The sequence below is a fragment of the Uloborus diversus genome, chromosome 6 (genome assembly GCF_026930045.1).
Source record: "Uloborus diversus isolate 005 chromosome 6, Udiv.v.3.1, whole genome shotgun sequence".
NCBI classification, from domain to species: Eukaryota; Metazoa; Arthropoda; class Arachnida; order Araneae; family Uloboridae; genus Uloborus; species Uloborus diversus.
In genome coordinates, this window is record NC_072736.1 from 97,614,384 (window position 1) to 97,642,305 (window position 27,922).

The 27,922-nt window shown below is 33.6% G+C and overlaps 1 protein-coding gene across 1 annotated transcript in view; it reads left to right on the plus strand.

Annotated features, from left to right (window-relative positions):
• LOC129223828 (beta-1,4-glucuronyltransferase 1-like) overlaps positions 1-27,922 on the plus strand; it is an 86,116-nt gene that overhangs the window by 42,750 nt on the left and 15,444 nt on the right. The window contains 6 exon segments of the mRNA XM_054858188.1: positions 10,491-10,649; positions 10,651-10,732; positions 17,289-17,447; positions 23,724-24,067; positions 25,573-25,691; positions 26,532-26,732. Coding sequence (XP_054714163.1) covers positions 10,497-10,649; positions 10,651-10,732; positions 17,289-17,447; positions 23,724-24,067; positions 25,573-25,691; positions 26,532-26,732 — 1,058 coding nt within the window. The 5' untranslated portion in view covers positions 10,491-10,496.

The window sequence follows — 27,922 nt, forward strand, 5'->3', positions numbered from 1 at the left end:
CTAACTTAGAGGCATATTCATCTGTTTTGTTTTCGATTCGATTGAATTCTATCTGCCAGTAGCGTAACTGGAAATTTCCTTCTGGGTGGGGACAAAGAAAATTTCTGACTGCGTGATTGATTTATTTATGGTGAGGTAATGGTCCTACTTGTTGCTGGATTAGTCGTAAACATTTTTGTAGAATTTAGTTCATTTATGAATGAAATAATCACTTTTTATTGATTCCTGAAAAGTTGTATTAGTTAACCTTACGCCCGTTTTGAAATAATCGAATTTAATTTAGAGGCATACTCATCTGAATTGTGTTCGATTCGATCAAATTCTATATACTAGTAGCGTAACTGGAAATTTCCTTCTGGGTGGGCAAAGAAAATTTCTGACTGCGCTATTGGTAGGTTGAACTCGAGAAAATCGAGTTCAATGAAATTGTATTAGAGTTGAATATGCACTTCAGAAATCACAAGATCGCAGCACATATCAATCCAAGATAATGCTATTTTAGCTATGGAAAAAACATACAAACACAGCAAAATGCAATGAACTTTAATTTATTTGCATGTTTTCAAATTGTAACTTCTTTGTCTCCCCCTTCCCTCATCGAAAGAAGGGCACGGATTGGACGCATATGCGGAAAGACTGTGAGATGATTTAAGTTAACAAACATTGTTTTTTGATTATTTAAAACTGAAAGAAAAATTAGATTGGGCTCGCGCGCGCGCGTTTGGTACTCGCAAATTTTTGCGGTAGGGAATAGTTTCATTATGTTTTTTTTTTTTTTACTCTTCTGCATTATAGTCATTTTTCTGCAGAAAGTGAAAATTTTTCCTCCTAATTTTTTCTAATATGCGTACTGAATATTTTATATCACTGTCTGTACCCGTACCTTTGCAAAATATAATGAACAATTATCTTTTTCCTTATTACTGAGCTTAAAATATTCATTAAAGCTGCCACACCTTGCATACATTCATTTTTTTTTTCAACTAAAATAACCAACCCATTAATAAATCCATCCCCTCTTTTAAACAATATTCATTACGACTTGAATTTACATTTAAAAACTTACATTTTAAAAAATATGTATTTATTTATTTTTTCACTTATACTGTGCATCATTATGTTTAAGCAGGCAAAAAGTACGCAAAACAGGGTAGAGGGTCGATTGATTCAATCAATTTTAAGTAAAGCTGCAAAAAAAATATTTTTTTTCTTATAATATTATTTAATTGATTATTATTATTATTTTTTTTTGAGAGAGAGATTCCATGCCTTCATAAACCACTCCCTTTCTTCAATCTTAATGGTAACAAAGTATATAAAATATTTACGTATTTATTATGTGTGTCGAAGATTCTAAATCACTGACACTGTTTTGCTGATTTCTTGTTATGTTTTCAACGGAAGGTTTTTGAGTGTTTTGGCAATTTTTTAGTAAAATTGCTCGAAAGTTACATATAATTGTAGCGAAATATTACTTTTTGATCTATCCCGTTAGCATATTTTACTACTCAATAAAGCTCAAAAGAATACCGCTACCGAAAATGGGAAATGGTGTGCGCTTCTTCCCCTTATTCTACTCAGCGTAGGCAATTCATTATGTCTAAAATCTATAAAACAGTTTCGCAACATTTGCCATATTTGGTGACGATCCTGAATTATGTAATTATTAATTCTGTGTGTTACCTAAGAATGTTCGAATTGTTTTACATCTTTCACACCCTTGTTAGTTAATGTTTTCCATTCCAAATACAGTTGACAGTCATTAAATACCGCAATAATTAATTCAATTAACTATTTAAAAACGCTGTGAAAAATCGAATTTAAGTTTCTTTTTGGTAAACGTTCATTGAAATTTTCAGCGATTAACCCTGTGAGGCATATGGTTTCGTTTATGGCCACACAGCTGATTATTTATTTGATTGAAGCCATTGTGTCAGTTGGGTGAAAACAAATAAAAGGCTCGGTGGCTGCGAACGATGACACTATGCCTCAAATTGTGAATACACCTGCCACCATTTTCCTCAAAAATGTAAAAATCGAAGAACACAATACTTCGATATTTTTTTGAAGTCTAATGTTTTCGTTTTTTCCTTTTCAAGTTTTTGAATTCGGCTTTTTCTAAAAATTTTGGGCGACGCGAAAAAAAAAAAAAAAAAAAAAAAACCTGATTTCAATTTTCAATGCTAAAAAATTTATATGGATCAACTAACGAAACATAAGGAACACAATCATTACACGTTGATATTATTGGCAACATTTCATGTAGAAAATGGCTGATGACCCAGCTTGGATAATAGCCTTAATCTCGCGTGTTGACGTATGAAGTCAGTAGATGTAATATAATTTGACTTTAGTGGTGCATAAAATTTATGATTGCTTTGTTTCCTCTTGTCTCTGTTTCGACTTTAAATAAAAGACAGGGAAATGTGTCAGCGTGATACCGTTCGAACGTTTTCCGTCCAGCTAGACAAAGTATTTAACGAAGTCAGAGGTGCCCCGATGGGAGGTCATGGGTGGTCTCTGTGACCTTCCAAAAATTTCCTTATCCGGCAAATTTTGTCTGCCGATGCGGCAAAATCATCATCATTCGGAGAAACTATCATCATTTGGGGTAATTTGGAGTTTTATTCGGCAAAATTATTATTATTCCGAAAAATTTGGATTTCTATTCATGAAAATAATTATCATTCGACAAAATTTGAAGTTCTATTCAGCAATTGAGAATTTCTGCATTCCCTAAAAGATCGGGGCGTTCCTGAACGAAGTGTTGTATATTGGTTTACGTCATTGCTAAATGTTTTTAATTGCAGTAATTTGGAATTTTTTTTTCTTAGAATATGATATTTTCAACAGCAGCTGCAACAACGATGACGAAATATTGATTTTTCAAAAGCATCAATGTGCCGGATTAAATTATGTATGCCAGTGAAGAAGAAAATTTGACGTTCGATCTATTTATGCTCCGAAGTAACGGTTTTGTTTAGGTAGATGAATGTGCAGTATAGTGAAATGGTACAAGATGTTCTCAGTTTTCAGCGCCATCTTTCTAACAATGTTTTAACTAACATTTTAAACATAAAGTTGATCCAGTTAAAAAAATAAATAGCTCCAAGCATTTAGGAAAATAATGAAATAATATGAGTTCTTTTCAAAATTTGACACCCATATTGTACTATTTTGTGGTTTATGAAAAAATAATTTTGGTATTGTAAAATGAAATTTTTGTAACTGAAATTTTAATAATTGAGATTTATTGCCGTCCAATGCAATACTAATGTTGTTAAGTTTAGACTTTTTTTAATTCTAAATGTTTAATACCATTTGTCATTTGAACGCGAATAGAAGTGGATGGTACAAATGTAAATACTCGTAGTTCATTTTATTTACGTTTTGATTCATTTTTTTAAATAACTTACGTATTCGTTTATTAAAGAATTCATTTAAATTCCTTTATTTATTCATTCATTTTCCTATCAGTTTCCTATTTCATTAAAGTACTTGAATTAACTAGTTCATTTATTCGTTTATTTCTCCATTGTGTACTCGTTTATTCATTCAATCATTTATATATTCATTCATTTCATGACATATATTTTTAATAATAAAATAAAAATTGTTTCACAAGAAAATTTATTTTCCACTTGCCAATTTCAAAAAAATGAAAAGTTTTCAACTTTTTGAAGTAACTAACTTACTAACAAAAATAAAAAATAATATTTTGATGCAAGTTTTTAATTACATTGGTCTTTATGTACCATAATTTAAAAAAAAAATTCCAATTTGTTCATTAAGGAAATTTAAATTATCTTAGCTATTTTACTTTGCCCCACTTTCCCCAACACGAGTTTTTCTCAAAATACTGGGAAACTTATGTTAAAAGATAAAGTTTTATTGTTTTAGTGCTTCATGTATTCAGAACTTTTGTTTTTCGAAAATACATTTTGTAACTTAAAGTTCACACATCTTGCAGCTGACCTTTAATTAGTAACACAAACATTAAACTTTGCACTAGTTTCAACATCACTTAACAAATATCGAACACACATTAGATCCATCTCATCATTCGTCAGACTTCGAACTCTCTTCACTTTACTTCCTATCTGCATTACCTTTTTGACTTTCTAGTACGCGTTCTGCAAGGAAATAAGGAAAGTATCTAACTACTGTTACAATATCAACTATTTCTGCCGTAGTTTCTGTGAAAAAAAAAAAACGAATCTTAAACATTTATCATGCGAAATAATTAATATTTTTACCATTTCCCATGTAAGAAAGTAAATGAATTAAAAAATAAATACATAAATTACTAAATATAAAAATAAATAAATAAAATAAATATTAATATAGGGTAGACTGGGCATGTTTACGCGGATTTTTTTCGAAGAATTTTCTAATTTTTTTTTTGTTTTAACATAGGAAGTTTTAGACATTGTGGATTTATGAAGCAGTTAATGAAGTCAAAAATTGTATATTCAGTTGTTATTCAGCTTGTGTTTTTAACCGGAAAAAATGTTTTTTTTGTGTCCAAGTCGATTGCGTAAACTTGCCCCGAACACGGGGCAAGTTTATGCATCAAGTGGGACACTTTTACCCATATAAAAAGTGATACCAAGGAGTAAGAGACATAGGTATATTTAACCAAATTTAAATGTTTTTTCTCTTAAAACACTTTAAAAACAAGGGAATCACAAATAATTAGTTAAAGAACATTTTATAGGCTAAACTTAAATCATAGGGCTTACTGCTAATTAAAAAAAAACTATTAAGTCATCTTCATCATCAGTGTTAGATTTTACTAACAAAAATAAAGTATTTATTTTCGCATACTTGTCATTGGACTGCGGTTTGACATCAAAGACATTGAACCCTGTCTCGTCTTTTTTTCGATTGGTTGTGAATTTTCCAACAATAAATGCAAGCACAATTTTCTAATTCGTCAACAGAATCGTTCACTAATTTCCTTTTTACAAAGTGTACTATCTTTTCCCCTATCGCAGGTTTTGGTTTACTATTTTTTTCTTGGATATCTTCTACTTCTGCTTCAATAGAGACCTGTAAATTTAAAAGAAATTTCTCCTTTTTGTTTTATTCTGCCTATCATGTTTTTTTTTCTTTGTAGATTCTAATTGCTCTAGTGTGAAGGATGCTTTAATTGGAGTATCAGGATTGTGAGAATCCTCTTTTTTTTCCTCTCCTGGTTCCTGGACTTTGGTCTTACTTTTTCAAATGGTCTCATTTGGGTAGTCAATATGTGACGATGTGGAAGGCCTATTGGGAGAAATACTTGGATTATCGATAAGCCGTTTCATTATTTTGACATCCAGCATGGTTCCTGCTAGTGTTTTTAACGTAATGTCTTACCATCTTTAAAGTAAAGAAAATGTATTACAGGCTGAATAATGAAAAAGTTAAAGCTGAACAAGCATGAAGACAATTCTGAACACTTTATGATTGTAAGCTACAAGATACGAGCCTGTTACTTTATTAAAAATGAATGGTGATTTTCTAAACTAAATAACCTCAAAATACTAAAGGATTGAGACAGTACGGAGCGAAAAAAGCGGTCGGGGCCCGTTTAGAAGTAAGACAGAGTAGTAAGACACAGTAAGAACATGCGTAAATGTGCCCCGATGAAAATGCATTAACATTCCCCGTCGCCAAGTTTCGATTTATTTTTAACGTGAAACAAAATTTAATAACATTTATGTTCATACAAATACAGTTCTCAAAAAAGGATAAAATTCTGCTAATTTTTATATATTTATTTGTTCTTAACGAAGTATTATTTCTTCACAATAAGCTTCAAAACGTTCAACATAAAATTTACTCAACTTGGTAGAAAACAGATTTTTCTATTTGCACGCTAAACTGAAGCTCGATTGATGCTCAAAAACTAGTGAAAATATTTGCTAGGGAGTAGCATCAATCTGGTATGATTGTTGACTCTCCTATTACAACTCGTTTTGGAAAAAGGGCGCTGCGTAAACGTACCAAATGCGTAAACGTGCTCCGGTCTACCCTAAATTCTCTAAATAAAGAAATAAGTAAAACAAAATAAATTTAAAGGAAGCATTAAATGTGACTAAAAGTAAATAGCTTTTGGATAAAATACAGACTCCTCTCTTTTTTATAGACTCCTTAATGACATACAAATTTGTAGTTAAAAGTATTTACTCAAAATAAAAGTTCGAAGTGAATGTTACTAGGAAACATAACCATTGAAATACATTTCTGAATGAAATTATTGCTTTAAAATATTTGAAAAAAAAAAAAAAAAAAAACGCGTTTAAATAAAAAGTAAAATTTGCTTGATCTTACGATTAGGGTTGTTTTTTTTTCTTCTGAAAATCAATTTTTACTAAAAATGGATTGCAGCAACTTATTGGAGTATTTGATGATATTTGGTGTTCCAAAAATAGGTTAAATTTAGCAATAAGTTTTCAATGTAAGAGATTGTTTTTCATCAAGGCAGGCCTCTTTTATTGCAGAAAATCCACAAGCAAAACCTACTAAATTGTTACACTTTAAATTAACAACTTTTCTTACTGATGCTATAAGTTTGCCTAGTTATTGTACAAAAATTTCGGCTTTTTGAAACGGAATTCTAAATTTAATAGTATATTTCATGCGGTTCGAATACAAGAAAATTGAAATAGAACACATGAGGTATATTTTTAATAATATGAAACAAATATTAAATCAGAAGGTTTTAATGAATAATGAATGGTTTTTACTTTGCATATATATTTAAAAAATGTTTCAAAATAAGTTTCATCTTGAAGGCTTAAAATTTTCAAAATGATGCAAGGAAAATAACCTACATGAAATAACTTATTTGAAGACAGTGACCGCCGCTTATTCGATTCACGTTTGTTCTAAACAGTTTTGATTCCACAAAGTGGCCGATTCAATAAAGCGGCTAATTCAATAAAGCTGGATTCAATTTTGTTTTTGAAAATTTGATTCATTAAAATGGTTGATTCAATTAACTACTGATTCAATTAACCGGTGTTCACTATATTAGTATTGACGTAATTTCAATACTTGACTTCAATCGTAAAATATTTGGCTTGCACCACTATCATTTTAATCCAAAATGCCCGATATAGACACACACACTTAGATCAAACTAACTTTCAGTTTTATACCACACAAACGATTTGTTTAATTTAGTTTTTAACCTCCGACACGCAAAGGAAGGGGGTTATAAGTTTGACAAGTGTGTGTGGCACTCTAGCGCCTAAACGGGTGGGCCGATTTTGGAAAAAAAAAATGAAAATAGAGTTGATCGAGAGTGTTCTTAGCTAGGTTGCGTCTTTGGATAACATTAATTAACGAAGATGCTAATTAAAAACCTCTAAAAAGTTTTTCGCGATTTTTGCAGTGAAAATTTATGAAAAATTATAAAATTTAGTACCAAAAGGAAGAGTATTTTTCCCAGCATCTGATGGAATGTGTTTAGAACTTCCATGTTATATAGAATTCGAATTATAACGCTTTTTTAATCAGATTTCAAATACGGCTAAGCCTTTATTCAGCGATTAGTAACCGAATTCATTGTTGGCCGACAAGGGAATTAAAAGCAATGATTTAAGATTTGATCTGTTGCCAGTTTCTATTTGTTGACAAATAAAATAATTGTAATTGATATTAATAGTATAAGGCTTTCACAAAAAAGGATTTTTAATTTTCCCTCTAGATTCTACATTTGCGACCCCAGTCGAGGGTTTTTAAAAGTTTTTATTTTAGCTATTTGTAACTGAATGAAGTTCGTTGATGGAGTTTCCGTTCTGGCACTTTCCTCTCAAAATGGCAAAATTAGGAAGCGTGGATTTAATGCATGACTAGAAAAATTAGCAGCAGTCATCGCGTTCCTGTCTGAGGTCACCACAGCGCAATTCCGGATTGTCGCGAAATCCGGAAGAACGGTGACTGAATTTACATTGTCCCAAGATACACCACCAAATGACCTTCAAGGTTGCCTTCAAATGACACAACGCGTGCATAAATTTAAAACTCATTAATCTATTTCTCAGGATTCAGGAATGTCATCCTTGCAAAGCTAGTATGTAATTGGTGCGGTGCATGGTTTGAAATTGATAAAAATTCAATTGCATGATTTTTATTGAAAATTTAATTTTTTTTTGCTATTTCTTTAAAATTTTTCATTTTTCTCAAATGGGTTCCGAGAGCAAATGCAATTCGAATAAACTAAAAGAGGCGCTGCAGTCTTTGACTAATGCCGTCTTTAAGAGGTAAATTATGCAAATCTAGTAACTTTAAATCTGCTTCTAAACTTAGTGAATGACAGTAGTTGTTCTGCATGTGTGAGTTTTTTTCTTTCTTATTCGTTTGAAATTATACATAAACATCACTTCTTCTTTTACTTATTTCCCACCTGGTAAGACGAAGTCGTACCAGGCCTAGAAAATCATTCACATTTATAAAATCAATAGTGGTTTCCGCACGGCTTTGCCCGTAGTAGAAAATGTTCTTTAGGTTCGCCTGTATATTTACAAATAATGTATGGTGAATTTCTCGCCAATCGGCTTGTCCATGTTACGGTTCCACGTTATGAAAACTTGGTAACTTACTCGTCCGTCCTATGATAATTTTGTTCGGGAAAATGTTCTTAAAATTGGAAAAGAAAAAGAACAAGATCGAATTTTCAAAAAATCGCTTCGAGGTGCGCACCCCCATGCTACAATTTAATTTTGTGCCAAATTTTATAAAAATCGGCCGAATGGTCTAGGCGCTATGTGCGTCACAGACATCCAGACAGATATCCAGACAGAGAGACTTTCAGCTTTATTATTAGTAAAGAAGATAAAGATAAAACCCCAGAGGGGTGAGGTGTAGATATCGTCCCTGCCTCTGAGAAGAGATAAAATGGAGGGAGTAAAGACTTTCATTCATGAAACCAAGACCCCAAATCACGTGATAGATTTTAAAGCAGAGCATTGGAAGTAATCCGGTTTCTTTCGCTTGTTTCACGCAAAACGTACCAAACATTCGTCGCTGTTGAATCACGTAACTTGGGATCTTTGAATCAATTTTTTCGAAGCCAATCATTGGACATGCTCCCTCCAGTTTAATTAATGCTCTAAGGTCCCTGCACTGTCCGACGCAGTCCAGAATGTGTTCTGGAGTGGGTTGATGATTAAGGCATTTGGGGCAAATCGGGAAGGTACTGGTGCCATTAGAATATTTAAGGCACTTAATGTGGCCACTAGCCATCCGTGAAAGGCGAGCACGAATACTCGTATCCATGGTGTTGGATAGGAATAAGCCAGGTGTGGTAACCAAGAACCAATAGCTTGAAGGCGGCAAGAGCCAAACCTTTTTGATGGAGGACTTTTTTATTGAAAAGATTTCAAATGTTGTCAGAAGAGTGAAACAAGCATTTGTTACCCGCTTCGAGGTGCGTCCTTTGCTAGTTTATCTGCCATTTCATTGCCCTTGATGTCTACATAACATCCCTAACTGATGATGAACATCACTAACTGTCTGAAGCATACTTTTTACTCCTTTGGAAAAACGAGGAAAATGTTTTACCTTTTTATAAATCACCAGAATTCAAATAGCTTTCACTAATTCTTACTAACTACCTAATCAAAAGCAATTCGTCATTTATATAAACTGTATGAGGGGTTGCAGTCCTGTACCATGAGATATCTCCCTACATGAGCTATAGAACAGCGAATTAAAGCATTCTTCGACTGTTAAATACGCATAAAATAAAACTGCTAAATAGCGTTTTGAAAGTTAAGAAGCATAATAGGGAATTATTTACTAGAGCAAATTTAGCTGTTGTTATTTGTACACACTTGTTTTTCCTGCTCTTTTTCTTGATAAGCAGCGTGACAAATGTCTTTCCCCCCTCCCCCCCCCCCCCCCAAAAAAAAAGAAAAAAGGTACTTTTCCCGTCAAAGGTGCGTTACTTTGTTCGGTGACTTGTTTACATTCTGTCTTGGAGACAATAGAAAAATTCCTTTAAGCGTTTGGCAGAAGATAAAAGCATGTGACAATCCTAAAATTTCGAAGTTAAAGCTGTTGAACGTTGTCAATTTCAGAATTTTTCGTCTGCAATAGCGATAAATGAATTAAAAACGCCAAAAATAGAAAAAATGTTCTAAAAGGCGTAAATTTAACGGAAAAGTACCAAAAAAAAAGCTATTTCACTTATTCTTGGCGACAAGGAAAGATGCGAAATCAGAAAAGTACCCTAATTTCAATATACCCTCAGTAAACAAAAAGTTTTTCAGAAAGTTTGTCGCTGTGTCACTTTTTAAGCTTTTCTCTTGAGTGAAAAAAAGGAAACCAATAGGATTCGAATTCGCCTCCTGCTTGGTAGCAATTTGTTCTTGTCCAAGCCAAGCACGTTTTTGAGGTCGCCAAATGGCGCAATTCTTTGCTTATACCCTGTCTATCTTTTAAGTGAATGAAATTTAGTTAAATTTTTTGATTACATATTCTTTTTAATTTTCTAGGCGCGGATGTGGCTTAGGAACGAGGGCCGTCTATTTGTGGTTGTCTTTGTGCTGTTCAACGTTCTACTCGCCGTCTTCAACGTTCTCACCTACAAGGTCTCGTCTCGGGCCACTGTGCCCTGCGTCGTTATCGTCGCACCCACACCGCGCCCCGCAAATAGCCAAGCAAATAGAAGAACACCCCAAGATCAGTTCAGAACCACCGACGACTTCACAGGTGTCTCTCGCCTGGACGGAGAACAGTGGTGAGTTTTGTATTTTGTGTTCTTGGAATGTAAGATGTTGAGGGTACTAACCAAGGAACCACACGAATATTAGGGTGAATAATAGGCAGCAATTGAAAGAGCATATTGAGACTATTTTTGACCCAAAAATTATTTGCCCTTGTGCCCCCGTTTCCCTGATGTATATAATAGCCGATTCATTGATTGAGTAACGCTCCTGACGTCACCAACAATGAAACTCATACCATAGCAAGATAATTTGATAATATTTTTTGGTAATGTTTGGCATGCAGGTAAATGCTTTATTTTAACAAGGCTGAACTGGATCAGGTAACTTAACTTTTACTGGTAAGACTAAACTTTTAGGAGAATGAAGAAACGAAAAAGTGGTCAACAATTAACGCTAGCTACTAGCGTTTCTATTACCGCTATCTACAGGACATCCATCTGCCAAGCGCGTCAAAAATGTTTTCCACTACTCACCGAAACTCAATAAATTTGGTGACTTTTCGTAAAATTTTGCCAGTCTTTGAGACCTTATATTTTCTTAACGAAATCGCAAGGGCAAATAATTTATGCGTCCCGAAAAAATGCTTATCGCGCTCTTTTGATTGCTACTTATTCAGATTTTTTTTCATTACTACACTATTGAATGGTTTCATGATAAGTGATTTTTCAACGAAACCGAACCACATATAAATGTGGTTAAGTTACTGCTGAAGTCGTGCTTATGGCAGAGCTAGAAGCATATATTCTAACAGTCCGGTAATAAAATCCAGAGACTGTAATTTTGTTCTTGTTTTATGCTTAATCAGTCAGGAAAAGCCATAGCCGAGCTTTCATCCTCGTTTTACGAAATGAGAAGCACCACCAACGATCACGCTTATGCCTCTCACTTTTGCGCCAAATTAATTTTAGCTACTAGTGTGAATGTTATCTTATCTTCAATGAAAGGATAGTTTGGAAAATAGCTAAAGTTTGGAATTTTTGAGAAAAAGGTTCTCAATAAAGGGATATCACAAAACTGGAGAATCTAAATCTCCATAGAACCCTCTCATAATGTTTGGTATGTATCTCCAAATGTAATATTTGAGTTCAGCCCCTTTGTGGTAACAGTGTTATAGTGTCAAAAGAAAAAGTCACACAAATAGCAAAGAATATCCGGTTGAGAAAACAGTAATATTTGCAGACTAGTGTCCAAGCTTTACTCATACTGATCAATTAACTTTCGTCGCTTGAGAGATTTTTAACCATCTACGAAAATCCCGAGCATACTGGTAAAAATCTAACAGGCACAATGTTTGAATTTTAAGGAACATGGGTATTTTTATTTCTACTTCGTAACAGAACGTTATGTTTGTTACCGCTCGTTGCAGAGGTCGTGTTATGAATTTTTGTTTAGACTGTCATACACTAGTAAAATTAACTATTGTCTGAAAGCAAATCAATAGAAAAACCTTCTTTAAGAAAAAAGCGAAAAACATTTAAAAGCAGTTTTAAAATTAGTAATACTGACATCACTGTAGCAGAAACAGCACGACGCAGTGACGTGCATCGAGGATTCTTGAGAAAGTCTGCAGACCATCTCTTAGCTGGAGAAAAAATCAAGCTTTTTTTCTTAAAGAAAAAATAACTTAAATTTGAGCTAATGAAGATTTTCCCATTACTTTCTGGGATATAATTCATAAGCAGCACGTACTTGTACTTTAACAGCTTATTTTTGTGAATTTCTCGGTGCCGAGTTCGATTTTATGATCAATTAAATGTCGGTTTATCTTGCACACTATTTTTTTTAAACCTACGTCACAAACTGAGAAAAAAATCTCTGCTGCTGGGACTGACATGAAAATTTCAGCTAGAAGAAGGAAGAGATCAGAAAACCAAATTAGTTTGCATAGCATGAAGGTAGAGAATGCATGTCAAGGTCCCGTTTAATAATGTTACTCATATCAGGAAAAACACAGGAAATAATTTTGCAACGGCGAAACTAATTAACGTCCACAGATGGTACTGGCAGTGTTGAGGGGAAACATTCAGAATATTTTTCAGTTCCGTAATATTTTCCTGACTCGGAGGAAGCAATAATTTGAACAATGAAAGTTACTTGAATTGAGAAATTTTTGAACTTTATTGCGAAAATAAGAAATAATATCCTAGTTTTCCCCCACAAAGAAAACTTTTTGAAAGCTTGATGATAGTCCATTAACCATTTTCATCAGACCTTGCGCCAGATCCGGTAGTTTTCATTTTTGGCTGAGTTGTTTTTGATAGTGATCCAATTAATAATACAAGATTTTGACCCCAAGTGAAACTTTTCTTAAGTCGAAAAAACCGTGAAATTTTAGACTTTACTGTAGTTTTTCCGATTTAAACCCGAAACGACTGATTTTTCAATAATACCTACTATGAACGTTTCTGAAGTGGACTAAATTTGACAATCTGAATCTAGAATTGTCTCTTTAGATTCAATTGTTTCTGAGATAAAGTCACTCAGAAAGACAACATGTTGCTAAATCTTGCGAGGTTTGAAAAAAAAAAAGAAAAAACTTCTAAAGGTTTTATCTCGGATGCTATTGGATCTAAAGTTTTGTTCCAGATTCATACTGTAGCAAATTTTGAATGTACTTTAAAAACGTTCAGAATACGTATTTTTGAAAAACAAGTCGTTTAAGGTTAAAATCATAAAAAACTACAGCACAAATTACACGGTTTTTCGATTTTTGACTAGGTTGTGTCCGGCACTGGAGGACAAAACTTGGACTATTTGAGGAGTTTACTTTCAAGACGGATTATATCCAGTTTTATATATATATATATATATATATATTTTGGTAAAACGAAAAAACGTTTAACACTAACTGTTAGAATTTCGAATTTTCCCCCATGTTTTAGGCTATTGGCATAAGTCTAGGAATTTCTTCACAATTTTATCAGACCTAAATTTCCAATTTTATTTTGGATATATTCCTTTTTGGTGTAAAAGAGTGAATATCATCACTTTTGAAAAAAAAAAAAAAACACATTTTCTTCGGAAATAAACTTGAAAATTTAAATAAAATATTCAACAATCCCAATTTTTCAATTATTCACAATTTAATCATTAATTAATCACATCTTAATTGCAATATCAATTACTTAATATTAATTTAGTAATCACAGTTTGATTTTGCGCTTGCCAAACTGATAACAAACTTGCACAAGGCGCAAGGTGCTGCGATCTATTAATACGGACGGGCATCATGCTTGATTTGAAATGCTCAGACAGTGCCTCGCTCGTCTATTTTATTTGTGAACTACTTTTAAATTAGAAGTGGCAAATTCAAATTTGGATATGTGCCCTTTTGACATGAAAGTGAATGAGTAGATGCTGGCAAATAAAGGATAAGTTCCACTTTGCTGTAAAAGACCTGGCGAGAAATAAGGGTATGGATATACACCGTTTAGACGGTAAAACCAATGTTTACGCATTTTTTAACAGTAGATATAAATTTTTTCGTTACAAAAGAAATTCATGGGTCGATAGAGCTTTTACTAGAGATTCTGAAAACGAAAAAAAAAACTTTTTTTTTCCAAAAGTGGATATAAACCGTTTTGAATGTCAACTCCTCATTTATTGGAACAGTATCATAAACAACTTGGCAAAAAAATCAGAATTACCGGATTTGACGCAATGACCCCTTCTTTCAGGTGAAAAGCTTACTGGATTGTTAAGAAATCATAAAATTTGGGTATAAAAGACAAATGTTTTAAGGTGGCCATAAATGTTTGTACATTTTCTTAAGTTTTAGAATGAAATGGTAGCAATGACAAAACGAATACGTGGGTGTTCTTGCGAACTTTGAAAGCTGTTAAAAACATATTTGCTCTTCTAAACGAGTAGTTCAATGTTTTTTTTCCTAATTATTATTATTTCTGATTGTATATATTTTCCCAGTGATACCTAACCGGAACGGAATTCGTAGCCAGCAGCACATTTTTACTGTTTAAATTTTTGGTAATCCACTACATTAGGCGATGAGTCAGCAAGGTCGCAGGCAGATGAGCTGATGTCGAATTTATTTAAAAACGGTGGAATGTGGAAGTACAATTGTTATCAACCGACCCATTTATCTAGTATCAGCTAATAGGGATGATTTCTGGTGGATTTTAAATTTTACAAAAATTTTATCTTAAAGTTGGAGTTTTGCACTCATTTAACTTTTTAAGGACAATTGCGCGACAGATCGCTCACTCCTTTCAAAAACATTATACCTAAAAAATTAGCGATTTTGAGTTACGCGTGTCTTTGAACTGCCATGAATGAGCAGCATGCCTCTGCAAGACCTGCATTTCTACAACGTAATACAGTCGGACCTCCATATATCGAAGTAGCAAATTTTCGGAAAAAATTCGATATATAGAAATTTCGATATATAGAAACGATCTTATTTTTTCCTAAAAATCTCCTAAAACATTAAAATCAAAACTAATTTTCGTGTATGAAACCTAATTTCTAATTTATACGAGCACCATATTAAATGAAAGTTAATAATTAAAAAAATAACAGAAATTACATTTTTGCACCTTCATACATCTTCATTCTTTGGCAATTCAACTTGATCCGCAACATTAGGGGATTTTTGTTTTGACAAATCGAGAGAAAAGTAAAAAAATTAACCTACTTAACTTGAATGATTTTTACTGCAGCTAAAACGACTAGGAACGATAATTAACAGACAAAAGGGATGACTTGAAACTGATTTTACAATGTTACTGGTTACAACTAAGATATTTGAAATAAACTTGAGGGAATTTAAGAACTCTGGAACGAAACAATTAACTATCTACAGAACCTTCAACCCCAGGTTCCTTATGAGTTTCGTAGCAACCTTTAGTGAACATAATTTTCTCCCCTAAACCTTTATTTTTCATGAGACAAACAGTCTAAAGAGGAAAAAAAAAATCTACGAATATCTCGAAAAAAATTTTTTTTTTCGAAAAATAGAAATAATTTTTCTATGTAATGAAAGTAGAAATTTACTGGGATTTCGATATATAGAAAAATTCGATATGTGGAAGTTCGATATATGGAGGTTCGACTGTATTTTGCCGTTGGAGAGCAAAAGTGTCGTAGTTGCATTTTTAAGTATTTTCAGAATGTTCTTTTCAGGAATGCCTCATCTTGGGTTGTGCTTGATATATTAGGCATGAAACATCTATGTCATTTAGCGAATGATGGTATCATTTATTCCGAATACAGTATTGCGCACAAAAAAGAGCATTTTTCATTCTTATTTTTTAATCAATAACGCACAATTTGCCTCTTTGTTGGTATTGTAAGGAAAACAATTAGTAACAATAATGACATATTTTGATATATTTGTAATAGTATCTTTGAAATTTAGTGTAAGAACGTCATAAATAAAACACAACTGTGTAAAAACTTATTCCTTTTATACTTCTTCATGAAACAGAGAAGAAACACCAGATTTTCTTGAAAACGACCTTATGCATAAGAAAAAGTTAAATCACAGGTTTGAAATACAGTTTTCATGTTTTCTTACTTTTAAAATTTAAAATTGCTCTCCTAAAAAATCACGTTATTTTATTTTTATTTTTTTTGAGATATGACGTTGTTGAAAGGAGTAAACGATATCTGTCCTTTAAATTTTAGTTTATTTTATAAGTTATTTTGCAAAAAAAATTTATAAATCATTATTATGCTTTTGCATACTATTGAGTCATCGATGTTTAATTATATTTGCGAAAAGAAGTTATGTTAAAAAGTTGTGTACTTTTGAAAATACCGCAAACTTAGATTTCCTGAACTTCTGCTTCGGAACTTACGGTCCTCAATGAGTGAATTTTTAGTGCAAGAATTAGTAAATGAAGGGAGCAAGTCTAATCATTGGCTTAGCAAAAGCTATGGCAAAGACCCCAAGTCATTTGACTGAGCGACGACGAATGGTTGCCACGTTTTGCGTGAAGCTAGTGAAAGAAACCTTATTTCTTCAAACGCTTTGCTTTAAAATCTGTCACGTGACTTGGGGTCTTTGCTTCACGAATGAAATTCTTCACTCCCTCCATTTTATTTCCTCTCAATTGGTTAACCAGCATTGGAAATGTCCAAAAAAATCGAAGTTCCGAATTTACAAGTTCTCATTCTCAAATATCGTTCTAATATATTTGAAAGTAGTTTAGCGAAATTAAGTGACAAACAAACGTTTTTTGAATGCAGCTCAAAACAGCTCAAGTTTTTAATTTTTTGTGCCTATTTTTTGTTTTTTGTCTTTTAATAATTTAAAGTTGTTTTCAAGTAATTAGCTCGATCAAAAAACGACAAAATAACCACAAATTATGAAATTAAATATTGGTTGTTTGTGATGAAATATTTCTGTAACTACTTTTAGGTATATTGAAACAAAATTGGAGGTGGAGAACGTGAGAATTCAAAACTTCGATTTTCCGGATCACCCTAATTAGCTTTTTTTTTAGATATAATTTTCCCGTTACTTTCCGTTTTTGCAGTGATTCTGTAAGTTTCTAGAAATACACAATTTAAATGAAATATATCGTGACTATTTTTTTCTTCCAGTTGGTACCCAACTCAAGCACAACCCCGCACACACGCGCAGACTCATCATAAAGAATACCACCGAAGAGCAAACAGTTGTCCCTTTCAATGTGACGTCATTATGGGACATCGAGAAACGGGACAAGTATACGATTGTCAAGAGGTATATTCCAGCTGAAGGTGAGAATATGTGGCCAAAATGTCATTCCTTCTGTTATTTCTTCCAAAATAAGTCTTGTTAACGACTAGATGAAATGAATTTTTAAAAATAAAATCTAAAGTTAGGAAAAGCTCTAAGCAGGAAAAACAACTTGCATGTACAACTCCGAAAAATACATTGATTTTGAATGAAATTTTTTTTAAGATTAAAATAAATCAAGTTCTTCAAAAAATACAAATGCCTGGAGCAGATTAGCTTATTAAGGCTATTGGGACAAAAAGCCCAATAGAGCATTACAGAATTAAACATTCTTGCAAATTGAATTGATAATGTGTGTTTCAAAATGTTGAATTTTGTGGTACACGCTAGATCATTCATTGCAAATTTGCTCAAACAAGTTGAAATGGAACTTCCCTTGTCACGTGTACCTTTTTTTTCATAAACATATTTATAAACAGTTTTGGACGACCTCTAAAGACTTTCAAAAACTCGCCAAAAGTTAAAAAAGCATGGGTCTCAGCTAGTCCTATTGTAATGACCGTTAATCTGTTACTTATAATTATCTGACATTCATTAATTTTTCAGGAATTATAAGCAACGCGTTAGAAACCAAAAGTGTTAACATTTTTTTCCCACTTTCTTGTATAATATTCATACGAATATCTGAACTGGTTTATAAAGGGTAACCACTAAAAAATCGTGTGCGTCTTTTCCTCCTTGGATTAAAAAACCAGTTTTATACCATTCCAGTTTGAAATATTCACAAGAGATCAAGTTAGACTTTAAAAAATCGTTGTTAAAATTTTAGGAATCTTGAGCGTGCTATTAATTTTGATATGCATTTTAAAATTTCATGCACAGTATTAATAGTAAATCTGAGTAGGAATAAATATTTCGTAATTAGTTCCAGTACACGAGTAAATTATTACGAAAAATGATGGGAACCATCCAAATTCTAGATCAATTTCAAAATGAATTCAAAATAAATGCTCGCATGCGTGTCGGAAACCGCACTTAATATTTTATGATTCTTTAAAAGGAATCATTTGGGGTTTTTATGAATGCATGAAGTGTTTCTTTGACTTGTGAAAGTCTTCCGCTGATGATAATTTAGCACAAATATCGTAATAGTATTTATTGCGCGAATAGCTTTGTGAATACGATTTTTTAAAAATTCATATTGTGTAAAGTCGTCGCTTAGTAAGCTACGAATTTGTGTTTGAACAGCGATTCTCAACCGGTAGTTCGGCGGGCAGGCAGCGATAGGCAGAAAAATCTGTTCGGTCCTCTAAGATTTTTGTTCGTCTACGTTGAAAAAATATTCTTACTCAGAGAGAGAGAGAGAGAGAAAAGAAAACACCATAATAAAACAATATTACCCTATAAGACATCTTTTACGCAAATGTTGTGATTAATTATTGTACTTTCCTATGATTTTTCAGCTATGTTTGTTACTTATGCGTAATTATTGTAATAATTACTTATCCCTTTCTCAACATTTGAATTTGAAAAAAGTTTTGTTCACATATTCATTAATTCATTTATTATTGATTTTATTTTGCAAAAGAGGAATAAAAAACTCTTATTCGTTTGCAAAATTTTTTCAACTACTGTGTCTAACAATCCCCAAGTTAAAAGTTCTCTTTTGTTTTGCAAAATAAACAAAAAGAGAAGAAAAAGGAGAAACTCCCTCGCCGATGAGTTAAAGAAAAAAAAAATCACATGATTTTTATGTTAAATAACAGGTGTTTATTTTTAAAAATAAACATAAAACCATCACCGGTCCGCGAATTTTCCCCATAAGCTTTTGCCAGTCCGCGGGCCAGAAAAGTTTGAGAAAGGCTGTGTTAGAACAATATTGCATTCAATTCTTGATTTCTGTATTACAGGGTTCTCGCATGTACAATAACGCCACTGGATCGTTTTTCGTGTGCCTGCCCTGTGTGATCAGGATAAAATAATTTTGTTTTCAATCAAATGCCATGCAAAAGTTTTTTTTCACTTTAAAGATTGAACAAACAAATTTAGAAGTTGTATACGACACAGATTCTTCCAGAGCTTGTTCACATACGAACAGAAAAACTGGAGGCATAGAAATGTTGGATATTCAATTACAAGACTGTCCTTAAATTCATCGTGCCAAATAACTTCTGTAAAATAACTAAGGGAAGCAAGTTTAGATACTAAAATCGTTTTCAAATTATATACTCGTGTGAATCAAAAAGTTTCGACAATGAATACCATTTAAAATCAAAGTACATGCAGCGACTTTCAAATGAGCACATTGAAAATTTTGCTTACTACTTGTAAAATCACCCTACTCTCCTAATTACGAAACAATAAACAATGAAATGTAATTTCGAAAATCATATTATCTTTGAAGATCGAATTTTTTATGTTTTAGACTTCATAGATTTTGTACTAATTATTAGGTTATTATTCATTTTGCATAAGAATGTCAACAAAATATTTTAAGTGCCAAATCACCTTTTTAAAACTAATTTTTTATATATTTTGTGTATGCATAAAAAAAAAATGCACGCCGTCAGGCCGATATCCTAGAATGTGCTCTTAGGTATACAAAAAGGTTGGTGGCCTCCGTTGTAGCACAAGAATTTCATAAAAAGGAGAAAAATCTTGAACCTATGCAATTCTAAAAACTTTTTTTCTAACTCTTGAGATTTAATGTCGGTTATTGCTCAATCCATTTGCTCGAGTGTGACACTTTTACGCACATTTTTGTTCTTTATTCCCGGAATTGTAAAACGTGGTCTTTCCATTGTGATGCATAAAGTATTTTGTATTTTAAAATTAATGAGTTGTATAGGGTAACACTTACGGTCACGTCCACAACAGGAGCAAATTATTATTTAATAAATACAAAAAAACATTTTAGGAAGTTGATATCTCATATTATGATACGTGATGTTAACTTACATTTGAGTATATCACAATAAAGAACCAAAGTCTAAAATTTTGGGAATAAAGTACAAATATATGCATAAAAATGTAGGGTCTGGTGGGGGAAAGTGGTCAATGGGGTAAAGTGGTCATTCGTGAAATAAATGGCTATAGCTTGAAAATGAATGTTTGAATGCATGTGAAAATTTTATTATAGAGTAGGGCAGTTAGAAACTACATTTTGAATACAAAATTTTACAACTGGCAAAATTTTATTTGATGAAAAAAAAATATTTTGTGTGAATATGAAAAGTTTCAAAATCTAAACACCTCTTTTAACTGCCTTGGGAAATTTTGTTTGTTAGAATTATGAACAGATTGACTGCATAGGAAGCTTTCTACATGACTCAAGAACTCTTACTCATTAGCAGTTAGCTGAATCTCTTTTAGATAATTTTTTAGAACAATTTAAGTAAGATGGGGTAAAGTGGTCATAATACGAGGCTTAAGAAATATTGTTCTTCTAATGCCACTTAATCGTTAAGTGTAAGGAAGATATAGATTAAAATAGTAATTTCACTTAATATGTATTGTTTTTACAGTAAACGGGGTTGAATTTACGAGTATATGCATATGCATATACTCGTGTAGGGACGTATATAGATGTATTCACATAAATGCATCAATAAATACGTATATGAGTATCTGCAAGAATTTTAAATCTATACACATATACATTCGACTATACACGTACATACACGCTTATACTCGTATATGTATAAACACTTATATGCTCAGGTAGACACGAATATACGCGTATGTACTCGAGTATACACTTACATACAAGCATATGATATACAAGTAAACAGGGTGAGTTTAAACTTTTAGGCGAGTTATTAAATGTGTTAAATGGGAGGATAAGAAGCAAGAATAATGAGGAACATATGGTCACTAACACAATGCTGACGCGCTACATGCACGCAAAGCCAGAAACTAATGGATGCAAAACAGGTCACAAATTTATATATTACACAAAGAAAATTTAACACAACATTTTAGGTCTCAAGAAAGTTTTAAAGCGATTGATGGAATTTGCGGCCTGCTGCTGTAATACATGTGCGTCGCAATCACAAAGCACTCTCTTGCAATAACGAGACTTTTGAAAAAGTTTCATCTGTCGCTGCACCTTTGTTGCGATGCTTGTATTAGAGCTACTACATGCCGTAACTTTTACCAACTGCTCTAAATATTTCTTTAAAACTAAAATGTTGGTTAAAATCATCTTTGTGTAACAAAATTGCGATTTGTTTGCATCCATCAGTTTTTGGCTTTATGTGCATGTAGCGTGTCAGCGAACGTAAGTTCCTTATAATTCTTTGCTTCTTATCATCCCCTTTCACATTCCTTAGATTTTTGCCCAAAAGCTTTTGCTCATTCTGCCGGCACACATGTATATAAGCTTATATACTCGTGTATACATACATGTACTGGTGTATACACGTAAATGTAATTATATACGTCTATACAGGACATGATCGTGTTTGCAAGTACATACGTATATGCGAGTAGGCACGTACAAACACGCACTAGATGTATCCACGAATTAACTCGTGTATACCCGTTTATGTGTGTACATACACTTATATAAGCGTGTATACGTCTACTGTACACGTATATACTCAGGTATGGACGTATGTACTCGATATACTAGTACATACACGCATATGATATTCGTTTAGACGCGTATATACCCGTACGTACACATGACACGTATATACACGTGATACGTATATACTCGTGTAGACACGTATACACTCCTGTAGGTAATCACATATACATGCTTATATACTCGTGTATACACGTATATACTTGAGTAGGCACGTGCATGCACGTATCTGATGCACACATGTATCTACTCATACATGAACGTGTTTACTAATGTTTATACGACACGTATATACTCGTGTACACACACATATGCTTGTGCATATACTTGTAACTATAAAAATAACCGAAATATACAAACAATAGGGTTGTTTATAATGGTTCTGCATCTATTTTTAACTATGACCACTTTATCCCATGCTATGACCACTTTCCCCCACCCCATGGGGTAAAGTGGTCATAAATACAAAGGGAAAAGAAAGTGTTATAAAACTACTTAAATCAATATTATTTTTCCTAAAACTCAATGTACTGTGTTCTTTAATGATGCAATGTAATATAAAAACAAAAAAAGTTTAAATGTTTAAAGAGTTTATTGTATTTATTATTCACATAAGTTGAAAAACCTATGATTTTATGACCACTTTACCCCACCAGACCCTATCATTTGTGCAGATGGATAGAACCATATCTTACTGATATTAAGTCTCTCCAATGCTGTTTTAGTTTTTTGATTGTATGTGTACGAATAGTGTTCCAGTAGTTTGATTTTTATGTTCACATCCTTATCTTGAAAAAGCCAAAATCTATTTAATGAGGAATTTGTTTTCTCTTTGAGGAAAAGAAAAGGTAAGTGATTATTAGGAAATTTACAGTTTTCACTAAGTGAAAGATCCATCACTTTCTTCATTGTCATGTAATAGGTCTTCGCATTCTTCTTGGCACTATATTTCATTGGTGATCTTTGGTTGTTATGCGTTTAACCAGGTCAACCCCAGTTATTCGAAAAATTTCTCGCCAAAAAAGTAGCAAAGAGCATTTTAAGTTCATTGAAATTCGGCGGAGCGTCGGAATATCACGCGAGAAGGAAGCAGAAATCTGTTTCATGTTGGCGGCTAAAATAGTAAACTTGTGGTGTTTCTATCAGATATCTGCTATGAGACCTAAACAGTAGTCCATTTTTAAGGAACTTGAGCTAGTCCGTTAAGGAGGGGCAAAAAAAAAAAAAAAAAAAAAAAAAAGACTTAGCTTGATCCAGATCGTCCCGCAAAGAAGCATTATACACTGCGGGCCCACAAAGAAGCTTCCAACCAGAGGTTTTCTCCGAAAGAAAATTCTAGCACTGTATAAGCTTTTGGGAGTTTAAGCCATTAAACATTCAAACGAAACTATTATGGTAACGTATTAAAAACTTGACATTTTCTTAAGTAAAAATGATTCCATTGTCACAATTTTTGAATCTCAGAATCATCAGCTAAACTCTGTTCACGAAATACATAGACTGAAAGTAAACAAAAAGGTTTCCACAAGGTTTGCCACAGTGCCACTTTTGGAGATTTCCTCTAGAATTGAAAAAAAGAAAATGTTAACCAGTAGGGCTCGCGTTCGTTGTCTGCTTGGCCCCAATTTGTTATTGTCCATGCTAAGCACGTGATTGAGCAATTCTTTGTTTACATCTAGTCTATCTTTCCTGTGAAGGAATTTTAGAAATGTTTTGATTCTCTTGATAGGTTCAGAACCAGGGTTCAACGAGAGCGTCACCTTAAGCACACAAGGCACCTATGAGTTTTTGCAACATGTTCCTGAATTATGCCGGCGCTGGGAAGGTCCAGTGTCCGTCTCAGTCTACGCCCCAGGAACAGACCTTCCGGTTGCAGTTAGGAAAATACTCTATCTGCGAAATTGCAGCTCACCTTGCGTCCGTCTCAACGTTACGTGGCATCTGATTTACGAGACTTCCATGGGACCCCAGAAGCTGGAGTCGACGTGGGATACGGCGGAAATGGAGATCTATGCCCCCATTAATTGCTCAGCTGGGACAGAGCCACTTGATTTGATCTCCGAAATTCGAAATGTAACTAGCATTGCTTATCTCTCTGTATATATTTACATTTAATTTTATTTTAAAATCTTTTTCATGACTCTCTATTAATGTATAGCCTCTCTTCATCAGGTGTGTTAAAGTTGTTTTCCCTGCTCAGCTACTAACTTTGTGATTTTCATACTTCTGCAAGAAGTTTTATCTTTTGTTTACCGTTGTATTTAATTATCTATGCTAATAATACAAATTTGAAGAGTTTGTTTGAACACGCGAATCTGAGAAACTACTGGTTCGAATTGAAAAGTTCTTTTTTGTATTGAATAGTCCGTTTTTTGAGGAAGGCTGTAGGCTATTTTTTAAAATCAGATTGACCGAAATATTTGTAATTGCAAATTAAATGTTTAATTGTTTAGTCCAATGAATTCCTAATAGATGGTGGGGTAAGTTAACTCATCGAGTGGGCGCTGGCCAACAGTGTCGATAGCTGCAAGGAACCATGCCGCGCAGCTCAGACACGTATGTGGTCAGCGAACTGATTTTTGAATGTGTTTTTTTTTTCGATATTCATGAACATAATTTGATTTTGTGGAATTTTTCTATTAGGTTTTGTTTTCTTTTGCCTTCAGTTTGTGTTTGTTCCTGTAGTTGAAGATATTTACTTATCTAAGTAAATAATTTGATTTGTTGTATTATTCAATTGTGCGAAACATTTTCAATTCCCGAAAAAAAAAAACCGCTTCACTCGCTAAAGGGCAGGGTTACGGTAGCGTGGTTGCTTGGCGCGTTAAGCGAAAAACTATACAGTTGAAGACAATTTGAGTTGTTGACATTCTGAGTTTTATTAAGCTACTGTTGATATTTTTATGGGTTTTGGCGAATAGTTTAAAATTCCATATATATTTAAGTAGGATTTTTTAAAAAGGTGCGTACGCATTTTAGTTGAAGAAAAATGATCATTTCACATCGGGCGTGGGGGGGGGGGGGGGGGGAGGCGTGGATTTTTTTATTTAACGAACTTTTTTTAAACTGTCAGCACGGGCAACGCCGTGCACGTACTGCTAGTATTAATATAAAGCTTTAAAAGTAAACTAGAATAATATCAATATATAAGTAAAATTTGAAAGATTTAAAAACTGTAAAAAGATTAGTATAAGTCAACGATAAATGTCAAACGTAATATTTTATATCTGCATAAATATTAAAAAAACCCATCAGTTTCCAAATCAGAAAACTTCATGTTATCTGTATAGAAAGGCAGGGAAAACGTAGCAAAGCCATGGAAATATAAGGCTGATTTGCAATAGACATCCTGTAGACTTTGATTAAGTAAAAGTATAGGGTCATGAAAGCGTTAAAACGAGATAATGAAGACGAAAATCGATGTCATGACAAGGAAAAAGAAAACTTATTCCGCAGATCTGTTTGAGATCTTAGAACATCCGATAAAATTTACTGAAAATTGAATGTTTTATAGGTTATATAATTTTTTGTCTCAATTTGTGTTTTTGACAAAAAAACTAATTTGTGCTTTTTTTCAGTCCAAAAAGCTTCCTTATCCTATCAACGTTGCGAGGAATACAGCTCGGCAGTTAGCTCGCACACGATACGTCCTAGCCTCTGATATTGAGCTATACCCAAGTACGCACATAGTACCCAGGTATCGTGTAATTAGTTTCTTAAGTCGACTTTAATTACAGACTAGCTATTAAAAATATTTGTAACTCTTGAAATTTCTTAGTTAAAACAATTCTGGATTTTTAATACCTATTTGTTTAAATTAAAACCCTTTAAAGGCCGTTCAAGACTCAAACGCATGGAGGGAGAAGAGAGTTACAAACGAGGCGCAGTCTGGGGACGTTATAGCGTATACCTAGGGTTTTATGCGTACATATAACTCGTGCACAGACTGTGCCTCGATCTTATAGCACATGCACAGACTGTGCCTCGCTCTTAAAGCACATGCACAGACTGTGCCTCGCTCTTATAGCACATGCACAGACTGTGCCTCGCTTTTATAGCACATGCACAGACTGTGCCTCGCTCTTATAGCACATGCGCAGACTGTGCCTCGCTCTTATAGCACATGCGCAGACTGTGCCTCGCTCGTATAACGCATACACAGACTGTGCCTCGCTCGTATTAAGCATGCACAGACTGTGCCTCGCTCGTATAACACATACACGGACAGACTGTGCCTGTCTCGTATAACAAATGAACGCACAGACTGTCTCGCTCGCACAACGCGTGCACAGACTGTACCTCGCTCGCAATTCAATCTTTCTTCATACGTCGGCTCTCGAGTCTGGAAGGTCCTTAAGAATAAAGAAATAGAAATCATTCAGTTCATATTTTGTTTTCTTGTTTTGATACTCCAATCTTCTCTTTAGTAAACTGCAATTTGCTTCAAAAGTACTTCGGATAACTTTAAAACCAAAATAAAAAACGCTGAGAAATTCACTAGCATAACAGACTTTAGAAAGAAATTCTTTTTTCTCAGGTTCTTGAACCTCATAACCCGCTTAGCAGCTGAAGCAGACGGGAAGCCTAAGACGAGGCGTGTTTTTACGCTGCCTATATTTGAAATAAAAAAAGAATTTCCAGCACCCAAGACGAAAGAAGAACTGGTGAAGAGAGTAAAAGGTGGTCATGCGATATTTTTTCACAAGTGGGTCTGTGATGCCTGTCAAAATTTCCCTAGGTAAGGGCCGATATTTGAATCCATTTTATTTTAAAACCAGATTATGAAATATTCAAATTTATACTATACAATAAGTGATTTAACAAGGCGAGTGATCAGGTTCTAAGTTCCTACTTTGGAAACTAAAATGAAAGCACATTTTTGTACATCTAAGTGTGACGGTTTCTGTGCATGCTGGAAGGAACATTACTGAGTTTTTAAACATGTTGATCAAATTCGGCTTAACAAACTTCAAATGAAAATGACACTTAAGTTTCCTACTTTGGAATCTAAAACGAAACGACATTTTTTGTACATCTAAGTATGACGGTTTCTGCATGTGCTAAAGGGAATATTACTGAGTTTTTAAACTTATGGAATAAATTTGGTTAAATTTCAATTGAAAATAAAATTGTAACTTTAGTTTCTTTCTTTCGATACTAAAATGAAACCATTTTTGTACCTCTAAGTGGGGTGATTGCATTGTGTGATAAAGTGAATATTACTGAGTTTTTAAACTTAATGAATAATTCAGTTTAACAAACTTCAAATGAAAATAAAATTGAAAACCATGGACAAATGTCTCATAAAAACACATTTCAAACTTACTGATCTTAACTAATTTTACATTTTAGTTGACAGCATGCAATCCTTTTTTGAGCAATCACGATTGCTTATTGTTCTCATTTGACCGTTTTTGATGTTCCGTGCCTTTTTCGGCTTGGATCAGACGTCTCTGCAGCACCACCGCCCACCGTCCTCTGCAGGCGGCGCGGTGCGGCTGCTCCGGTCCTGAGCTATCCGCTTCTCCTGGTTGGAGGCGTCCATGTCCTACACACACGCACGCTCACACATTCACACACACACGCCTACGTGCATACACACAGGTCTACGCACACACACAAGCCTACACACTTACCACACACAACTATGCACACGTAACCGCCCAGGAGAAGACAGGCTTGGGGGCGGGGGGGGGGGGGGGACAGGAGCTGTTTCTAGAAATAATAACTCCAATGAGTAGGGTCCTGTCTCAGTTCGTGATTGCGAAAAACATAATTTGAATTCAAAATTTCAGAATTAAAATTAATTTTTTTTTAATTTTTTTCTTTTTTTTCTAATCAAAAGTTATTTTATTACTTCTTGGTATTTTTTCAGTTACTCATGACTTTTTGGTTTTTGTCTAATTGTCGTTACTCAATTGGTAACTA